At 43.0% G+C, this 17,945-nt stretch overlaps 1 protein-coding gene across 5 annotated transcripts in view; it reads left to right on the top strand.

Annotated features, from left to right (window-relative positions):
- The window catches only part of Ankrd44 (ankyrin repeat domain 44), a 260,633-nt gene that overhangs the window by 163,598 nt on the left and 79,090 nt on the right, over positions 1 to 17,945 (top strand). For all 5 annotated transcript variants that reach the window (XM_052749463.1, XM_052749461.1, XM_052749464.1 and 2 more), the window contains exons 9-11: positions 608 to 686; positions 10,176 to 10,290; positions 17,837 to 17,919. In XM_052749463.1, coding sequence (XP_052605423.1) covers positions 608 to 686; positions 10,176 to 10,290; positions 17,837 to 17,919 — 277 coding nt within the window. The remainder of the gene's footprint in view (positions 1 to 607; positions 687 to 10,175; positions 10,291 to 17,836; positions 17,920 to 17,945) is intronic.

The raw sequence follows: 17,945 nt of genomic DNA, 5'->3' as shown, positions 1-17,945 counted from the left end.
AAAATTTAAAGATGTGGTGTTACATAGTACCTGGAGAAGTCTTATATATTGCAACTTTTTTGTATATAATATTTGTATTTGTGAATTTCATACATGTATACAGTGTATTTTGATCAAACTTAATTGCCCTTCCCTAGATCAGATTTCCCCACCATAGATGCATGGGTGTGAGGCCACTCACTGAAGCGAGGCCAGCTTACCAGGGACTCTCCTTCCGTTAGCAGCCCTCAGTGGTCAGTAGCTCACAGCTGGCGGTGAGGGCTCATGGGCATGGCCCCCATCCCTGCTGGAATCCATCCCTGCTGGAATGTGGACTGGGTTGATCATGTGGAGGGGAGGGTTCCTCCACAAGAGGAACTGCTCTGAGTTCCTGAGTGTCAGTCCCATCTCATCCAGAAGACAGTTTGTCCCAGTCCTCCCCGGCCTCTGCCTCTTGGGATCTTTATCTTTTTATTTCAAAATTATCTCTTCTTTGTAGTTGTTGACCACACTTTTAAAACAAAATTGAAATTGCTATTCCCAGGATGTCGAGAGTGGTTTTCCCAGTTCATTCCAGGCCAATGATGCTGGCTCACAACTCCTTTGTTTCTCCTTTCTTGTTTTGTAGAGTAAGGACGGCAAAAGTCCCCTGCACATGACGGCTGTCCATGGAAGGTTCACGCGGTCACAAACCCTCATCCAGAACGGTAAGGGACCCGCTTCGGTGGGGCTTAACAGTGTTCTCAGATTACATTGGCTTTAACAGCTACATGAGCATTGTGATACTGTGTTTAGTTTCCTCCAGTAGTGGGGAGAATGTAAAACCATGTTGTAGTCAATTCCTGACAGGTGAAAAACAGGTGTGCCCAGCTGTTGGGAGAGATGACCAGGTTTAAAACACTGTAGTTTTTCACTTTTAGTGAAGCTAAGCCTCTATAGCTTGCATTTTCTAACAGCTGGTCTAAGATATTTTTAGATTGCTGAACCCAACAAAGTTCCCCAAGTTTCAGCTCATTAAACCACATGGACAAAAGTAGAAGAAGTCAGGTGACTCGGGGTAAGCAGGTAAGAGTGTGTGTTGAAAGCAGAGGCTTGATGGAGAGCTGGGAGAGCCAGGTAACACAGCCGTTTTCCAGACGCTCAACAGCAGTGGACTTGAGCATCACTGGGCTGTCTCGGAGGCCAAAGTCCCTGAAGACTCACTGCGCGTCACAGCTCATGGTAGCCCTGGGGTCAGGGTTGACACCTGTGAGCAGGTTAACTTTGACAGCACAACTTAGATGATCTTAGCAAGCCTTAGAGACAATCAGAAAGCAAGAATAACAAAAAACAAGTTTAGGCCAGGCATTCAGCTGACATTTCTGGTCCGTTTGGTCACGTCTAAACTATGTTTAATAGACTCAAATCTTCCAATTCTCAAAATTCTAATGCGAGTGACTTTTCTTGGATCTCTTTATTTTGTAGCTGAAAGAATTTTGGGCGCAATGGAAAGTTAGTAGCATTGAGTTATAACTTAGGTACTCAAGTCATAAAAACCAAATATATATTTCTATGAATATTATATATATTTGTATATTGTATATATTCTCTTTATAATATATATATAAAACCAGTCACTGATGATGCTTAGGAAGCAGAAACAGCAGCAACACAGGTCGTAAACTGACATTTATAACCATGCCGGTGAAGCCGTGTGAGAAGACACCTGAGCAAGCTTCCTTGCGTCAAGAAAGGCAATGTGGAAATTCACTGCAGAACACCCATTGTTCCTAGCCTGCAGCATGATCCATAGACATCCATAAATAAAGGCCTCTCCCTTTGAGGTCTTTTCTTAGCCTGTTGTATTTCTCACAGGCTTTTCACAAAGTATCTGTCCCCCTCAAGACAAATAAGGCTTAAATTAAGAATATATTTTTAGCATACTCTTTTGGTGTGTGTATTATGTGTTGTATGTTATGTGTGTGGTGTACATATGAGAACATATGTGTGAGTGCCTGAGCAAGCTCATACAGAGGCCAGAGCAGGATGCTTGGTGTCTTCCCCTGGCTCTACCTTATGGCTTTGAGACAGGGTGTCTCCCTGAGCAGCTTGGGGCTGCAGCTAAGCTGGTCAGCAAGGTCTCAGGTCTGCCCATCTCTCCTTCCTAGTGCCAGGGTTATGTGCACGAACGGCCATGCCCAGTTCTTCATGTACGTGCTGGGGATTTGAACTTATGTCTTGTGCTTACAGAGCAAGTGCTCCTACTCACTGGGCCATCTCCCCAGCCCCTTGAATATTTTTATGTGAGTTTAACCAGTGGCTTTTAGCGATATGGAACAAAAAGGTTTGTCTCTTATTAAAGCAATCTCCAGTGGCGGAGACAAGGCTGGAGAGTTAAAAATCATTGTGTGTATGAATGTTTTACCTGTGTGTGTATATGTGTATCATGCATGTGCCTGTTGCCTGCAAAGACCAGAGGGTGTCAGATTCCCTGGAATTGGAGTGACAGGTGGTTGTGAGCAGACATGTGGATGCTGGGAATTGAACTTGGTCCTCTGCAAGAGCAGTAAGTGTTCTTAACCACTGAGCCAGCTCTTCAGCCCTTATGAGCTGTTTTGTTTTGTTTTTCCTTTACCAGTCTATCCCTCTGCTGGACCACACTCTGCATCTCCTCCAATTCAAGTATGGCTCAGCTCCCTCTCCCATAGTAGTGTGCTTATAGCACTTTCAGGGGCTGTTGGCTGCCTTGACTTCTCCATCAGTCCAACTTTGAGTTTGGTGCACTTCAAAGTGAGGAAAAGAGCCGCAGTTCTTAGTTTCCAGGCCCCTTTGTTATAGCCTATCCCATCACTGACTGGCTGGTACCTAGTTTACGGGTGGGCCAGGATGCTCAGGCCTGAGCTGATGAGATACAGTGGCTGTAACACAGAGGTTAGTACATGTAATGATCGAGCTAACTTTGACTGAATGTTCATGCTGTGCCAGACTCTTGGCTAGATACTCCTATATAATTCCTTCTCACCATCCCAGGAGGAACGTGATCAAGTTCACTTCAAAGGTGAAGAGAGTGAGGCAGAGCATCCAGTGGTCACGAGCTGGGCTCTCTGAGTAGCATGTGGAGGAGAACAGGGTTTGGAGCACAGTCTATTATTAGTAGCCTCCCGACCGCCATCTGCACATACATCTCCCTAGAGGAACAGTGGTGTTCACAAATTTTCTTTTCTATTTGAGTTCAGTTGGGTCTAAGAGGTACCTAGATTGGGACAGAGCTGTCCCCGTAGATGGACAACTTGATGCTTGCTTTCTGCTTTCGTTCCATGCATGAGAACTGTCAGTTCTTCCCTTTGACCTTTCTTCTTAGGGAGCAGAGGACCTTCTTTTCTTTCTTCCTGTTTATTTTCTTGCATTCGGAAAAACTCCTGCTCTGGCCCAACCCCTGCTTCCCCGTGGCCTGATGTCAGTCTCCAGAGCTTTCACAGCTCACATAAGCTGCTCTGTGTCCTGGAGCTGGAAGGCATTATCCCAAGGGGACACAGTTGACCACGCACCAGGAACGTCTTTTGTATTTTTGTTTGTTCTGTTAGATCGCTTAGATGTTTGGCCTCTGTAGAGCATTTCTCTGATTCTCTTCTCCAGCCAGGCTTACTTCATCTACACAAAAACCTGGTTCCTTCCAGCATCATTTGGGAAGGCAATCACTAAAACAAGCAATTCAGAACACCCACAACCTTTTCTTTTTCAGTTAAAAAACAATGTACTTGGACTCAAATCACACCGTTTGTTGTTGCAAAGTGACAGCAAGAGGGGGGTGGGGCCTAGAAGATGACACTGTGTGGCATCAGGGGCATCCATCCGATCCAGCGACTGGCACGAGGCAGCTGCCTCAGATCCTGTCCAGCAAATTACAAAGTTCAAAAATGATATTGCCTTAGACTCTCCTGGTACAAGCTCTCTTTATTTTTAAAGCTTCTAAAGGCACTAGCTTACAAGGGCTCAGTGTGATTTTTGACCTTTTGGCTCACAGTCCTTCTGAAGCAACTGAGGATGACCATTCTTGTTTGTGCAGTGAAAAGCTAATTTCAGATGAAGGCTGATCGTCCCTCTGAACGTGCCACGCACGCCTTTAATGTGGAAAATGCTTATTTTACTCACTGACCATTAATGATCAGTTGGCCGCATCTAACCTGCAACCTTCGGATGAATGGTAAAGATCTTTAATGTATGCTCTGAGCAAGGCTTAAATATTTTCAGGTGGAAATGGAAATGTCTGTAGAGTGCTGATAAAATAAAAACTCCCTCATCCAGAGGATTTACTCTAATGGAAACATATTTTCAGATACAAATGCAAAGTCTCTCTTATTTTCTATTGTTATGACGTTCCCCTAAAATGTATTTTAAATGACAGCAAAAGCATATACATATGGTAATGATTCTTATGTGGCTTTAAACAGACATGACAGCATCCACGGGAAACCTTTTAGACACAGAATAAGGTGGTTTTCTACCCTTGTTGATAGTTTTACCCTCTTCTTTCTCTCCTCAATTTTTGGCATATTTGAGGATGGTAATTCTAGGCCCTGGCATGTCTTCAGAAACCTTTGGTGGCTCTCAGCTGGGAAGGATATGTGGCTATGTGTGGTGTCCAGAACAAAGGCTTCTCTGAAGTCTATGGGTCTCCTTCCCCATTCCCCTACCTCAGTTCTGTGGTTGACCTTTCAGGTAGACCACAGCTCAGGTCCTTAGACAGATATATATGCCCTGCACTACGCCGGGGTAACCATGGAGGCCGAGTGGCTGCCAAAAATACAATCAGGTCATAAAAATGAATTAATTTAAATAGAAACTCCTAAAATCAGGTTCTAGTGAGGTATCTCTCTGTTCCCTAGATGGTCACAATAATTAACTTTATCATTTTTATTATTATGAAATAACTATACACTCACTGCAAACTAAAATGAAATCATTGAAGGACCTATCTAATCAGAACTTCTGTTGGCAATTTGGTAAACATTTTGGAATTTTCTACTTATTTATATGTAGAAAGATACCCAATTATTACTTTGACAAGAATGATCCTACTGTATTTGTTTGAATAATGTATTCTAAAAATGAGCGTCATCCCAGAGCGACACAAGCTTGAGTAAAGATCAGGGTTTGGATTCGGGCCGCCGTTGATATTTCTCCTCCGTGGTCAAAGGCAGCAGGGTTGTCAGCTGCGCATGCGCAGACTTGCTGGCAGCGGATTGAGTCTTTAGTGACGATCTAGACACATAAGCCTGTTAGAGGGAAGCACCTCAAATCTGTCTGTGATGAGCGCAGTTTGTGACGCTTTTGCCTCTTTCACAAGGGCCACATACTTTTGATAATTATTTTATTTTCTCATTATCAACTGACATTTTAACAGAATATTTGTCAAGTAAAAAATACTGCTCCCCCCCCAAAATAACCCCAAAAACAAAAACACAAACCGAAAAACCCTGTGGCGTTGATTAGGATGAGCAAAAGTAGGATTCATTGGCTCATTGAAGGGATGTGCAGATACTGGGGGATTTGATAATAGTTTTTTCACAAGACAAAACACAGGATCCTGGCCTGGAAGTTCAAGCTCTTCCCAGATCCAGGAAGACTCTGAGGTAGTGTTTGAGAACCAGGATGTAAACTGGCACAGCCTTTCTTAAAAGTTGTTTTTCTGCTGCTTGTCCAGAGCCTTAAAAAGATGCAGACTTTTAGTCCAGGAGTTCTGCTTCTAACGGTGCTGCCGGCGGGAAGTGGTCTGCAGTGTGAGGAATCTTCATAAAGGTGTTTATTCTTCTGTTTTTCTTAGTAGCAAACATCTGGGAAGAGCCTCTAATGTCTGTTAACTGGGGGCTTGTTAGGTAAATGCTCCAAATTACAGACATTATATAGCCATTTACAGTTTTGTTAGTGAAAAAATAACACATGGAAGTATTTGTAGTGTAGCATTAAGGGAGAAAGCAAGATACAAATATTTCTACATTATGTGAGCTCAGCCATGGAAAATTCTACATATAATCCACACATGTACACATATGCAAATGCACAGATGCATACACATGTGTATACACAAATACAAATGCACGCAGATACGCTCAGATACACACACGAGTATGCACACACAAAAATGGAAGGAAATGCTGCAGAATACTAATACTGCCTTGGATAGTCAGTCCATTATGAATAATGTCTCTGTTTTTGTATTTTATTTGATCATCTTCATCAACAATACCTTGTTTAGAACAAGTACATCTCCATAGCTTGGTTAAAGCCATCCATTCCTATATTCACATTTCTGATTTGGTAAATACAGGCATGCATGTAGTTTAGGTGTGTGTACTAGATATTATAATATTAGTATAGCTTGTCACAATATGAATATATTAACAAGTCAAAATGATTCATAAGAAAATAAGGCCAAAGGTGACAGGACTTTGTGGACTGGTGGGCTTTGGCTTTGGTTTTATGGTACTGGGGAGTAAGGGTGACTATTTGGTAAAGCATAATCATTCATTGAGTTCCACCCTACTTGTTATCTACCAGCGTGGGCCGATAGCTCAATAATGGACAGATTTCCACAATGACGCAGAGATTATTTCTGAATAGAATAACCAAAAGCTACACCCTCAGAATGACTTCACTTTGCTCTAATACACTGGGTATTTAAATGTTTTAGTGTTGTTAAAGAGCATATTTGTTTATGTCAACACAGCATCATTGTGATTTAAGTGTTGTTAAAGAGCTTATTTGTTTATGTAAACACAGCATCATTGTGATTTGTCCTTCCATGCTGCTGACTTTATTCTTTAATTTTCTGTACCTTTCTTCTCGCCTTCAATTTTTCTTTTTCTTTTCCTTTTTTGAAATGAGGTCTTGCTATGTAGCTCAGGCTAGCCTCAGACTCACTGTATAGCCCAGGATAGCCTTGAATGCACCATCCGTTTGCCGCAACCTCCTGAGTCCTGGGATTACAGCAAATGCCATCAAGTCCATTAGGCTTTACCATTTAAATTGGGATCTGAGTCATACACAGTTCAGTGAGTGTGAGTGTTTTCTCAAGGTCACACAACTGTCACTACCGTGTGACCATAGAATGTCCTTCTCATCCCTAAATGAACCTTGTTCTCATCAGCATCCACTCCCGTCCTTCTTCCCCAGACCCTAGCAACCTCGTTCTCATCGGCATCCACTCTTGTTCCCCCTCCCCAGACCCTGGCAACCGTTAACCTACTTTGTCCTTATGAATTGTTTGACCCTCTTCCTCAGGCTCACTCTTCCTGGCCTTTGGGGGAACATTTATTTAGTCAGACAACTTGCATCACAGCTACTAAGATAAACTCTGCATGGATCAACCTAACCAAACCTAACCTAACCCATTTTTCCAGTGTAGTAAACAATGGGTTAATTTCTTTGTTACCAGAATGTGCAGAAAGCTTTTCTACTTGCAACCCAGCTACAATAAAGGAAAAGGTTTGTTTTTTATGTTTTTAACTGAATGAAAACACCATAAATAAAGACAAAGGACAAAGGAAGACTAGAAGGAAAATATTTGTAGCATATATTATTGATAAATACGCAATCCCCCAAAGTCTGAAGAGCTTTTGGAAAATCAAGGATTAAAAGACGGCACACAGACACACAAATTTAGAACAACAGGCAAAAGTCCTGAAAAATGCTTCCTTAGGATTAGATAAGCAAACGTCCCTTGATAGAGGAGATGGTGCTCAGCTTCCTTCATAATAGGATAAATGCAAATGAAAACCCACTGGGATGCTGGTTCTCAGCCATCAGATGACAGATTCTCCAAAGCTTGATGAGACTGTGGAGAGGAGGCACACGCTCACAGCGCTGGTTAGCATGAGTTACACAGCCCCACAGAGAGCGAGTTGGCAAAACCCAACGAAAACACACACCCATTTGCTTTTAAACCAGAAAGAATCCTTCTAGGAATTACTCTGAACCTGCAAATAGAAAAAGTGTACACACGCACATGAGATTCTTCACTGCGGTGTTTCTGGAGACAGCAAAACGTTATTTACAGCCTAATCCATAGGATATGAGTCTGCTAAGCCAGCTCACCCACGCAGGAGGGACAACACAGCTGTGTACTGTTAAAGCTGGCCTCAAAAAGTGACCACTCAACTGGAGTTCCAGGACGTGGTCAGCGAAGACTCTGTCAGAGAAACGCAGGAAGCATGTGCTAAAGCTAAGGAAAATGGTTTCTGGTAGGAAGTCTGTAAGAATGAAATAGGGGGGATGGGAAGAGAGGGGTGTGTGTGTGTGTGTGTGTGTGTGTGTGTGTGTGTGTGTGTGTGCGCGCGCACATGCACATGTGTGTACATATGCACCTGTACATGTGGCGGCAACAGGTCACCCTCAGGCGAGTCATTCCTCAGGAGCCATCCACCTTGTTCTTTTGGGGCAGGGTCTCTCACTGGGACCTGGAGCTTGCTAACTGGACTCCGTGGCTGACCACTGAGTCCCAGGGTTCTTCCTGTCTCTGTCTCTCTGTCTCACTGCTGCTGGGATTGCAAGTGTGTGCCACTGTGTCCAGCTTTTAACTCAGGTTCCGGGAACCAGTTTAGATCTTCATGCTTGCATGGCAACCACTGTGCCAACGGAGATAGCTCCTAAGCATGGGGCTTTTAAAAATATAACTTTGATTTGTGAAGTATTAATATTTTACATACGAATAAAGCACATTCAGTTGAACCTAGTTAAAAATTTAAAACAGAATCAAATGTATATCAAAGCAAGTGTACGAGTGCCCAGCAGTTAGGCAGCTTTTGCTAAAGCGTTCCCTGTATGAGGGGATTCCTTGTGGAAAAGTTTTGTTGGAAATAGCATATTAAAGTATGAGTATTCGCACAGCCTTAAAGGGTCATGACACAAAAATGCTTGCGAACTATAAAGGGTAAAGCTTCCTTTGCCGTAGGATGTGTTGGCAGGTGCCATCTTGAGAACGCGAATGTCTTTGTTATGGAGGTAAAATACGTACGACAGAAAAGCCCCACTGTAGCTATTTTTAAAGAATTGATAATTCAGCACCGTTAAGCGCTCACATCGTTCTGCGGCCACCGTCAACAGCATCATCTTTCCGTGCCAAAGCTCTGTGCCTGCTGCACATGATGCATGCAGCATTGCACCACCCAGCAGCAGACCAATGCAGCCTGCGTGTGTGCTGGGGCAGTGTCTTGGGAAGTCCCCATCTGCTCAGGACTGTCCTTGCCAGCATGTTCAGTGTGACTCTCAAGAGCAAACCGTCAGGCAGGCCTCGATGCTGGACATCCTGTACCACATGGCTTGGTTTCCAAAAATATTAATGGCATGTGGGGTTTTAAATAAAGTCCAGAAGGAGTCATGAAGGAGATGCTCAGAGTCTTTGGGTTCCAGACAGGTAAACAGCTGTGAACACATCTGGAAGGCAGTTGAAGAAAGTACCATCCGCACTGTATATTATACAAAATTATACCAGTGTTCATTTTCTTCAGTAAGATAAGGGGATGCATTTGTGGGTGGGAATATTTTGATCTTAAGGGAAACATATAGACACGTGAAATGCTACACTATTTTTAAATGGTTCTTCATATAACTAAATAGACCCATTATATTTATACATACACTCATAGAAAGGGAAACATGAAATAAAAAGTTGAGAGAGAAACAATGCAAAATACATGAGACAAGATGAAAATATTCTGTGGAAGGATGACAGATAACTAATGTGATATTTTTAGCAAATACAGGCACTTTCAGCTTTTAATCCATACTTTTTCTCATTTTACTCATCCATATCTTTAAGCTAGGTCACCATACTACACAAATCTTTCCCTGAATGCTCTGTCCCATTCGGTTCGTGTGAGGTCATTTCCATAAATCTCCAGAATTGTATTTTATGGAAGTTGATTGTATTGTCCAGTTAGAGCCAGAATATGGTTGCAAGGTTTTAGGTTCTTGAGAAAATACAGATTTTTTTTTTTTCAAAAGCATTTCTAATAGACTTCCATCTCAGCAGACACGGCACTGCTGTGGCTTCAGACAGCGACTCATCCCCGTAACAGTCATTTTCACACCGTAGAGCGGAGATGCCCACTGAAGCAGAAAGGAAATCGGTATTTGGTGTTCTCAGGTGGCTGGCAGCATTCGGTACCCAAAGCAACCGGAAGCTTTGCATGATCATGCTGTGTTACCATCTCTTTCAGGAGGCGAAATCGACTGTGTGGATAAGGATGGCAACACCCCCCTCCACGTGGCTGCAAGATACGGTCACGAGCTTCTGATTAACACCTTAATAACTAGCGGAGCCGACGCAGCCAAGTAGGTTACTGGGAAAGGGCCGTGGACTGGCTGCCACGTGTGGGGACAGCGCCGAGGGAGGCTGCGTGCGTGCGTGATGCATGCGTGCGTGATGCATGCGTGGTGCGTGCGTGCAGTGGAGGCCTCCCGTTTATCCCGGGTAAGGTGGATGGGGCCATTAGCTAAGCGCAGAGGACATCTGAAATCAAGAAAGGGACTTTAAAGGCAGAGCCCAGGAGGAACCGGTTTGTTCCAGTTGCATCACAACTCGGCCTGCTCTGCTGGTTTTAGTTGAGAAAACCTTGACTTCGTTTTCAGCTCCGCTTTCTAGGGTCCCGTGGCTTGTTTCAGCATCCACCGTTAGACAGGAAACGTGACTAGGCAAGTTCAAATTTATTCAGAGTCTTTGCTCGGTTTTAAGACTAGAGTTACAGGCTACAATGGAGTTTGTCTGCCACATGGGGAGGAAGCGTGAGGGTCTGACTTCATTTTGCACTTAATTCCACAAAAATAGGGAAAGCATTTCTCTGGATACGGGGGGACTGAGTTCTCAGAGGGCTTCATGAGCAGTTACCTGCCCGGCATCTTCAGGGAGATAATTTTGTTGGTCTCAAGTCCCACTTAGGATGAAGAGCCAGACCGTAAACCAGAGTTCTAAAGGAAAACAGGACTTCAGTGGCAAAATGCCCGGTGTCTGTGTTGTCAAGGTTGACAGGGAAGAGAAAGCCCCAAGGTGGAGGTGGAAGGTCTTGAAAAGGCTTCAAACTGAAGATGAGCCTTGAGCAAACCTGGGGTGGGAATAGGGGTGAGGGTGGGGGAGGGGGAGGGTCTCTGGGCAGCGCAGAAGATGGCAGCGGCCAGCAGCAGCAGCAGGAGAACAGCAGAGAGGCGTACTCCTTCGGTTTTCTGGGCTCTCCTCCTTTCAGCCTGCTTCATTTTGGGACTGTGTGATTCTGAGCCTGTTGCTCAATCCCTCTGTGCTTTGAAAACCGGAGACAATACTGGTACCTATCTGTAAGTTCGTTAGGAAGATTAAATGACTTAATTACTAGGAAAGCTCTCTGGTAAGGTCTGAATGAGTGCAAGCTATTTAAATACACCAGAAAAGCTTATTAAAATGATAATCTTCATGAAAAGCTCTCTGAACAGTGCCCAGCACATAGAAGCTATCAATAAATGTTAACTATTATCTTATTGCCTAATAATATGTAATAGAGACAAGTTAAAGAGTGCCTTAAACACTTAAATGGAGAGGTTAGCCTTGATCATAGAGGCTGTGGGTAGCCATAACTGAATTTTTAGGAGGGAAAGCATATCTTAGGAATTCCATGTTCATCAAATGTGTGTAATATAATTGAAAATCTTGCTGGAGAATAAACCAAAATTAAGATGGTTCAGGGTATCCATGGTGGGTCCACGTTCTCTTTTGAAGTCAGCACAGGCCAGGTGTTTTGAAGTGCATTTTAAGGAACACATAGCTTTGAGGTTACAATGGTTTACCTTCTTTAATTGTTGGGTTGAACTAGACTCCGCCGACCTCCTGGGGTGCTGGCCTGAGGGTTGAGGTCACACAGGAGTGAATGGTTGCAGTCTCGTGTGTGTTACTGTGGACTTTCACAGCCGACTTTTAGCTCTGGTCTCCCAGAAGACCTGGCGTTCTAGTCAAAGAACAAATGGGTAGACGTTTGTCCGGAGTTGGGAACTGAAAGAAAGACAGAAGCATGAAGAAGGGGTCCCCACTACAAGGACACAACACAGACATTTTAAAAGGAAGCCTTAGGGCTGGGTGGCCTGATGTGAGGAGGAGTCAGGAGAAATGAGGTGGAAAGGAGGAAGAAGGATCTAGAAAGATCTCTTATGCCCTGCCAAGGAATTGGATTCTATTTGGAGGCATTCGGAAGCTGTTAAGCAATTATAAATGGGTGTGGGGTGTGTCTAACAGTCCCATTTGTGTGTAAGAGAGATCCTCTGATAGCCACCCAGACAGACTGGAGGCCATCCAGACGGCACACCCTCGGCAGCCTCTTCCAAGTATCCCGGGAAGAAAAGATGATGTCGTAGGCTGAGGATGAGGCTGAGGACCTGCACAGGAGGGGAATGCTGGCAAACGGTGTTAGCTGTGCGTATCTCTCTGAGTAAAAAAAAAGAAATCCATTTTTAGCCAAGCCCTCCACCTCACTGATCATGCTCTCCGTTCAGCCTCCGTCACAGCAGAATTAGTTACCATGGTTACACAGATAACTGACTGTGATACTCTATTGTTGCATATGGGTGAGTGCCTGTTTGCTGTCAACCACAGTGCCAGGTTCTGGGGTTATACAGGTCCCTGCTCTCAAGAAATATATAATCTATCTGGGGCCAGATTAAATAAACAGTGACCATCCGAATGCTAAGTATGCCACCCGAGCCAGTGACACCGCCATTGGGATATAAGTCTTACCAGGCCAGGCCTGGCTTGGGGAAGAAGCTGGAGTCAACCGAGCCTGAGATGAGCATCTGTTAATCAGGTCTTGGTGGAGAGAGAGCTTCAGATCCTCTGTGTAGACTTACTTTCATTATATTACTTGACTAATACGCATTAGCTAAACTACAAACTTCTTGGGCTTTTGAAATTACCCTATCAGCGAATGTTTTAAAAACTGTGAAAACATAGTAACTGTAAAACACATAGACAGTAACATTCATGGAAACCGCACAACTTAGCACCAGTGTGGTGGTAGCAAACCCCCATAAGTACTTAACTAGGCACGGCACCTTAACTGGGCACGGCACCATTCTAAAGGGTTACATGTAACCACCACAGCATTCCCACAGGGTAAGTGTTCCATGGTCAGCCCCATGGAGAAAGGTCACAGAGCTAGTGAGGAGTAGGAACCGAGACCCTGTCCTTGGTCATTTGGTTCTGAAGCTCCAGTGTACCAACATGGCCCATTGCCCGTCTGATAACACATGTTGTAGTAACTCGGGTTGTACAACGCCAGATCACCATCTCTAGGTGGTTGTGGTGGATGAGGTGCCGCTCTTGAGGGTTCCATGTCTGTTGCACAAAGGAAGACCCTGCAGCGGTCTAAGCAATGTGGTGGGACAATGGGCTCAGCCCCCAGCACAGTGGCCCTTAGTCTAACCAACTGTGCCATCTTTTGGTCACACAACGATTTCAGTGTCCTTGCATTGTTATCATCCCTCCCTAGGCTGAGATACAGCTTATGTTTAGTAGAGTCAACTGGATGTTTTCCCCATTGGCCTAGGACAACCTTTAACCAGACTATGATACACGAAGCCAAGGTAATCTGATGTGCAAAAGCGCCACTCAGGTTTGGCATATTCATTCAGATGAACCCAAAATCTTTTATATTTTAGATTATTATTAAAAAGAATATATTCTCTCAGAGGACTTTTTAGAGCTCAAAGATGTTTGCAGTGACCCTCAAGAGTGCGTTAATGAGTTTAAGAAACATTATAAAGCAGTGGAAAAGATGGAGTGTAGTTAGAGCTTTCCTGCCTGGCCCACAGTCAGGACAAATCTCTATCACCTGCCAGTCCCACAGTCATCAGACCCAACCAAATAAACACAGAGACTTATATTGGTTACAAACTGTATGGCTGTGGCAGGCTTCTTGCTAACTCTTCTTACAGCTTAAATTAATCCATTTCCATTAATCTATACCTTGCCACGTGGCTCATGGCTTACCAGCATCTTCACATGCTGTTTGTCATCATGGCGGCTGGCAGTGTCTCTCTGACTCAGCCTTCCACTTCCCAGCTCTATTCTCCTCCTTGTCCCGCCTATACTTCCTGCCTGGCCACGGGCCAATCAGTGATTTATTTATTGACCAATCAGCAACACATTTGACATACAGACCATCCCACAGCAATGGAGTGTCAAACAGAAGGGACAGGCCAGAGCTCGGCTCTCAGGAGTGCAGAGATCTTCACTGAGAATCTGGAATCCCCGTAGAACGGGCGATGGCCACTCACAAGAAACCTTGGTGGCCATGTTGCAGTGTTCGGACTACTCAAACCACTGGAAGTGTTTGTAGGCTGCAGACGGCAGGAAGCGGTCTCTGCGTTATCAGCCGCACCCAAATGCCTGCAGCGGTAGCTAGGGTGACACAGGTAAAACTCCTTAAAAGTTTGGATTTTAAAACGATTGAGAACAATTCGGATAAAATGATCGTGAGAGGAGTCCATTCTAAGTTAGGAAACGCGTCTTGCCCACTGAATCGGCAAGTTAGTCCAATCCCACACGCTCGGAGAGTTGTGAACCAGGACTTAGAAAGGAGGAGGTTGAGAAGGCTAGCGGGTTTCCATTCACCCTCAGGAGCACAGCTTCGCAACCGCCAGCTCCTGGTGCAGCTAACCAGTCCCGGGGTAACGGGGTAACCGTATGCCAGCCCCGTGAGTCCTTCTAACCACTGTGACGTAGACACCGTAGTTAGCCATATATACTTGCCAAGCACCAAGTAGTCGGCAAGTAGCAAAACCAGGACTCAGTTTCTGGCTCCATTGCCTTAAACACTTCTTTACCACAGAGAGCGAAGGAAAAGTTCTAGAATACATTGGGTGTAGCAGCCTTGTCCCCTAATACCAAAAGGAAACTGGAAAAGACCCCAACATTCTTCTGGTACAGAAGCCCTTTCACCTCTGAGAGCGTGCCACAAGAACATCTTTCAGACCTCATTTATTTTGGAATAGCTAAGTAGGGAATGCCAGCTAACTGCTAAATTAGGAATACCTGAATACAAATGGCTTCCATTAATTTTATGACTTGCCAGATAAATGCAGCAATTTAAGCGGAATTGGTCTCCTCTTTCCTGTAGCTTATAGATTGTTAACTTTAGGGTTATTTGGCGCTTTTATTCTCAATGCTCCTTGATGTATGCCTGAAGTAAGAGCGAGGCTCCTCATCTAACTATGACAGCCAAACCTGTATTTTCCTACTAAAGATTTCAAAATTCTTCCTTGGTGAGCTGTCTTATAACAGCAAAGGGTAGTTTTATTTCAGATGTTTAAATCCTTTCTGCATGATTCAGAGATTCTGAATTCTGCCCCCTTTTCCTTGTGTTTACGTGGTATATAGTTGACTGTTCGAACAGTGTCATACTCAAGTTCAAATGCCAATAATAGTGGCATCTATGTCGATACCTTCAAACCACGTACTAAAATGATGACTCTCTCTTAAATGCAGAATAAAATAACAAACAGAAGTTTTGCTAACCTAAATTAGTTTTATCTCTCTAAGTAGCAGTGAAAAAGAAAATAATTAGTTAATGTAGATTGTGATGAATTGTGGAAAGTGATAAAAGTGGAGAGATTGATCAAAAGGCGTGGTAATGAGGTTTATAGACTATATTGTGTAACTGTTACACTATTGCTTTCTGTCTTATCAAGTTTTTATAGATATTGATGTTATTTCTCTAATTCATTCTAATTCAAACTTGCTCTGTTCTATAGAAAAATACTTTGTCATTATAAAATATATTGTTTGTATACATATATGTGTACATATGTAATTATAAACTATATGCCATGTATAAACATGTATGTGTTTATATATTATCTCTTTACAAAATATATTAGTTATACATTTGTATATATATACACATATTTGTCTTTATAAAATACATTTTGTATCTATACATATGTGTATTTATATATGAATGTATATATTTAAAAATGAGGTTCATTCAAAAAATGTAGTCTTGATTCAGAATGTTCCTTTAGAAACTAAAAAAGTCATAGAATATATTCTATACATTTTATATATTCTTTATATTCAATGCATTCTTTATATTCTTTTCCAAAAGTCTAGAAATATCTAATTATGTACTTTTGCCTTAACCTCTCCAAACAAATCAAATTATTGCATGCTAATCCCATTAGCTGTAAGTCCCGTTTAGATTTATAATCTATAATACCTCTTTAAAAATAGTGTGTTTCTATTAAGCCAAGTGGGGACGTCATAAATAGTACATTGACATGAGACCCTTTCTCCCTCTCCTGACTCCTCCTTCGCACGCACAGTGAGATCATCCCGATGCAGTTCCTCAGTAGAATTGCTCTTGTCATGGGGGGTGGACAGTTACAAGCGTTCTCCTCCAGTGGTGTTGCCTGGAAGACTGGGAAATGGCACGGCCTGATGGATGCCAGCTACTGTATACCCTGGGCTGGAAATCCCCCAAAATGGGAAGGAAAACTAACAGAAAATGGAACAAAATACCAGCAAACAGGAACCGGCATGAAAGAGAAAGTGCGGCTCATCGCTGACGCTTGCACTTCACAAAACACCCAAGACTGAAGTGTCTGTGGCTGTGTATCCACTTTCACACATTCATGCACGTGATAAATCCTAACTCTTGAGGGGGAAATAAAGGGTTTAAAACCAAAGCTTAACAAATTCAAATCATACGTGTTTCCTTACAAAGTGTGGAACCTGAAAACGGGCCACTTTGTGTCTGAGAGTGAACTTGGGTAGTTAACCACACAGGATTGGGGCAGAGGACTTTAAAAATCTAAAATGTATTACTTGGTTAAAAAGAGATGGTACAAGAAATGTTTACGAACACACAGCAAACCGCAGGTGATAGATACTGTTTGCTATCAAGTGACCTCAGCTGTGGCTTTGCGTCCTTGTGCAAAGAGAGGTGGAAAAGCATTAACTGTGAAGGAAAGTGCCAGATGTCTGCCTGCTCTCCAGGATCGTCCTGAGGAGGGGCTCTAAAGTACGGCAGAGCATGTATAACATACATGTATAACATATGCTGAGCAATGTTTTTGCTTCTGTGTTTTGTGACTGATATGGTGATATGGGTTAGTTACATTAGCAAAGTCCGTAATGAAGATGAACTTTTGCATCTAAAAGGTAAACAGTTCTGCTCATAAAAATTTTATTTTTAATAATACGGCCACTGTTAGGTCTTAACAAAACACAGGCACCCATTAGGCCAAAAGAAGTATTTGTCAAATCCAGGAATAAAGCAGGTCGTTTCCCACGTGAGGGTTATGTTGCTTAGCGCTGTTAGATCTGGCACTTGGTGTGGTATCTTAGACTCACGAAGTGTTGAGTAGATAAGTGAGTAAGAGATGAGTGAATGAATGAAAGAGATTTTCAACCACTAAGCTGAAAGAAACAATAGGGTTACACATGTTTAACTTTTCAGATTTTTATCAAATATATATGCATATATACACATGTACATATATATATGCATATACATATGTACAGACACACATAAGTATATATACTCATATGTACATACATACACAGGTACATATAGACACATGTACACACATACATATGTACATACATTGCATAAGTATACACATACACATATAAGTACATACGGATATATGCACACATCCGTATGGTTATGGGCTTTTGATTGGTTTAGAACAAAGATCATCTTAAGGTAGAAAATAGTTGTGTAATTATTTGTTGAATGGAAAAAAAAATTACAAAATTACGTCACGGATCCTTGTGAGAGTTTTCAGTGGAGGACTGGCAGAGGGTAGATGTTCTGCACACGTCTTGGGATCTTTTACTGTGAGTGGCTGTTTTTCTCTTTAGGTGTGGAATCCATAGCATGTTCCCCTTACATTTAGCCGCCCTAAATGCTCACTCCGACTGCTGCAGGAAGTTATTATCATCCGGTAAGTGCATCCATGCCAGCGATCAG

The sequence above is a fragment of the Peromyscus californicus genome, unplaced genomic scaffold (assembly GCF_007827085.1).
Source record: "Peromyscus californicus insignis strain IS unplaced genomic scaffold, ASM782708v3 Scaffold_21__1_contigs__length_65335640, whole genome shotgun sequence".
Lineage (NCBI taxonomy): Eukaryota > Metazoa > Chordata > Mammalia > Rodentia > Cricetidae > Peromyscus > Peromyscus californicus.
The sequence above is the reverse complement of the archived record's forward strand: the minus strand, read 5'-3'. Positions and strand labels throughout refer to the sequence as shown.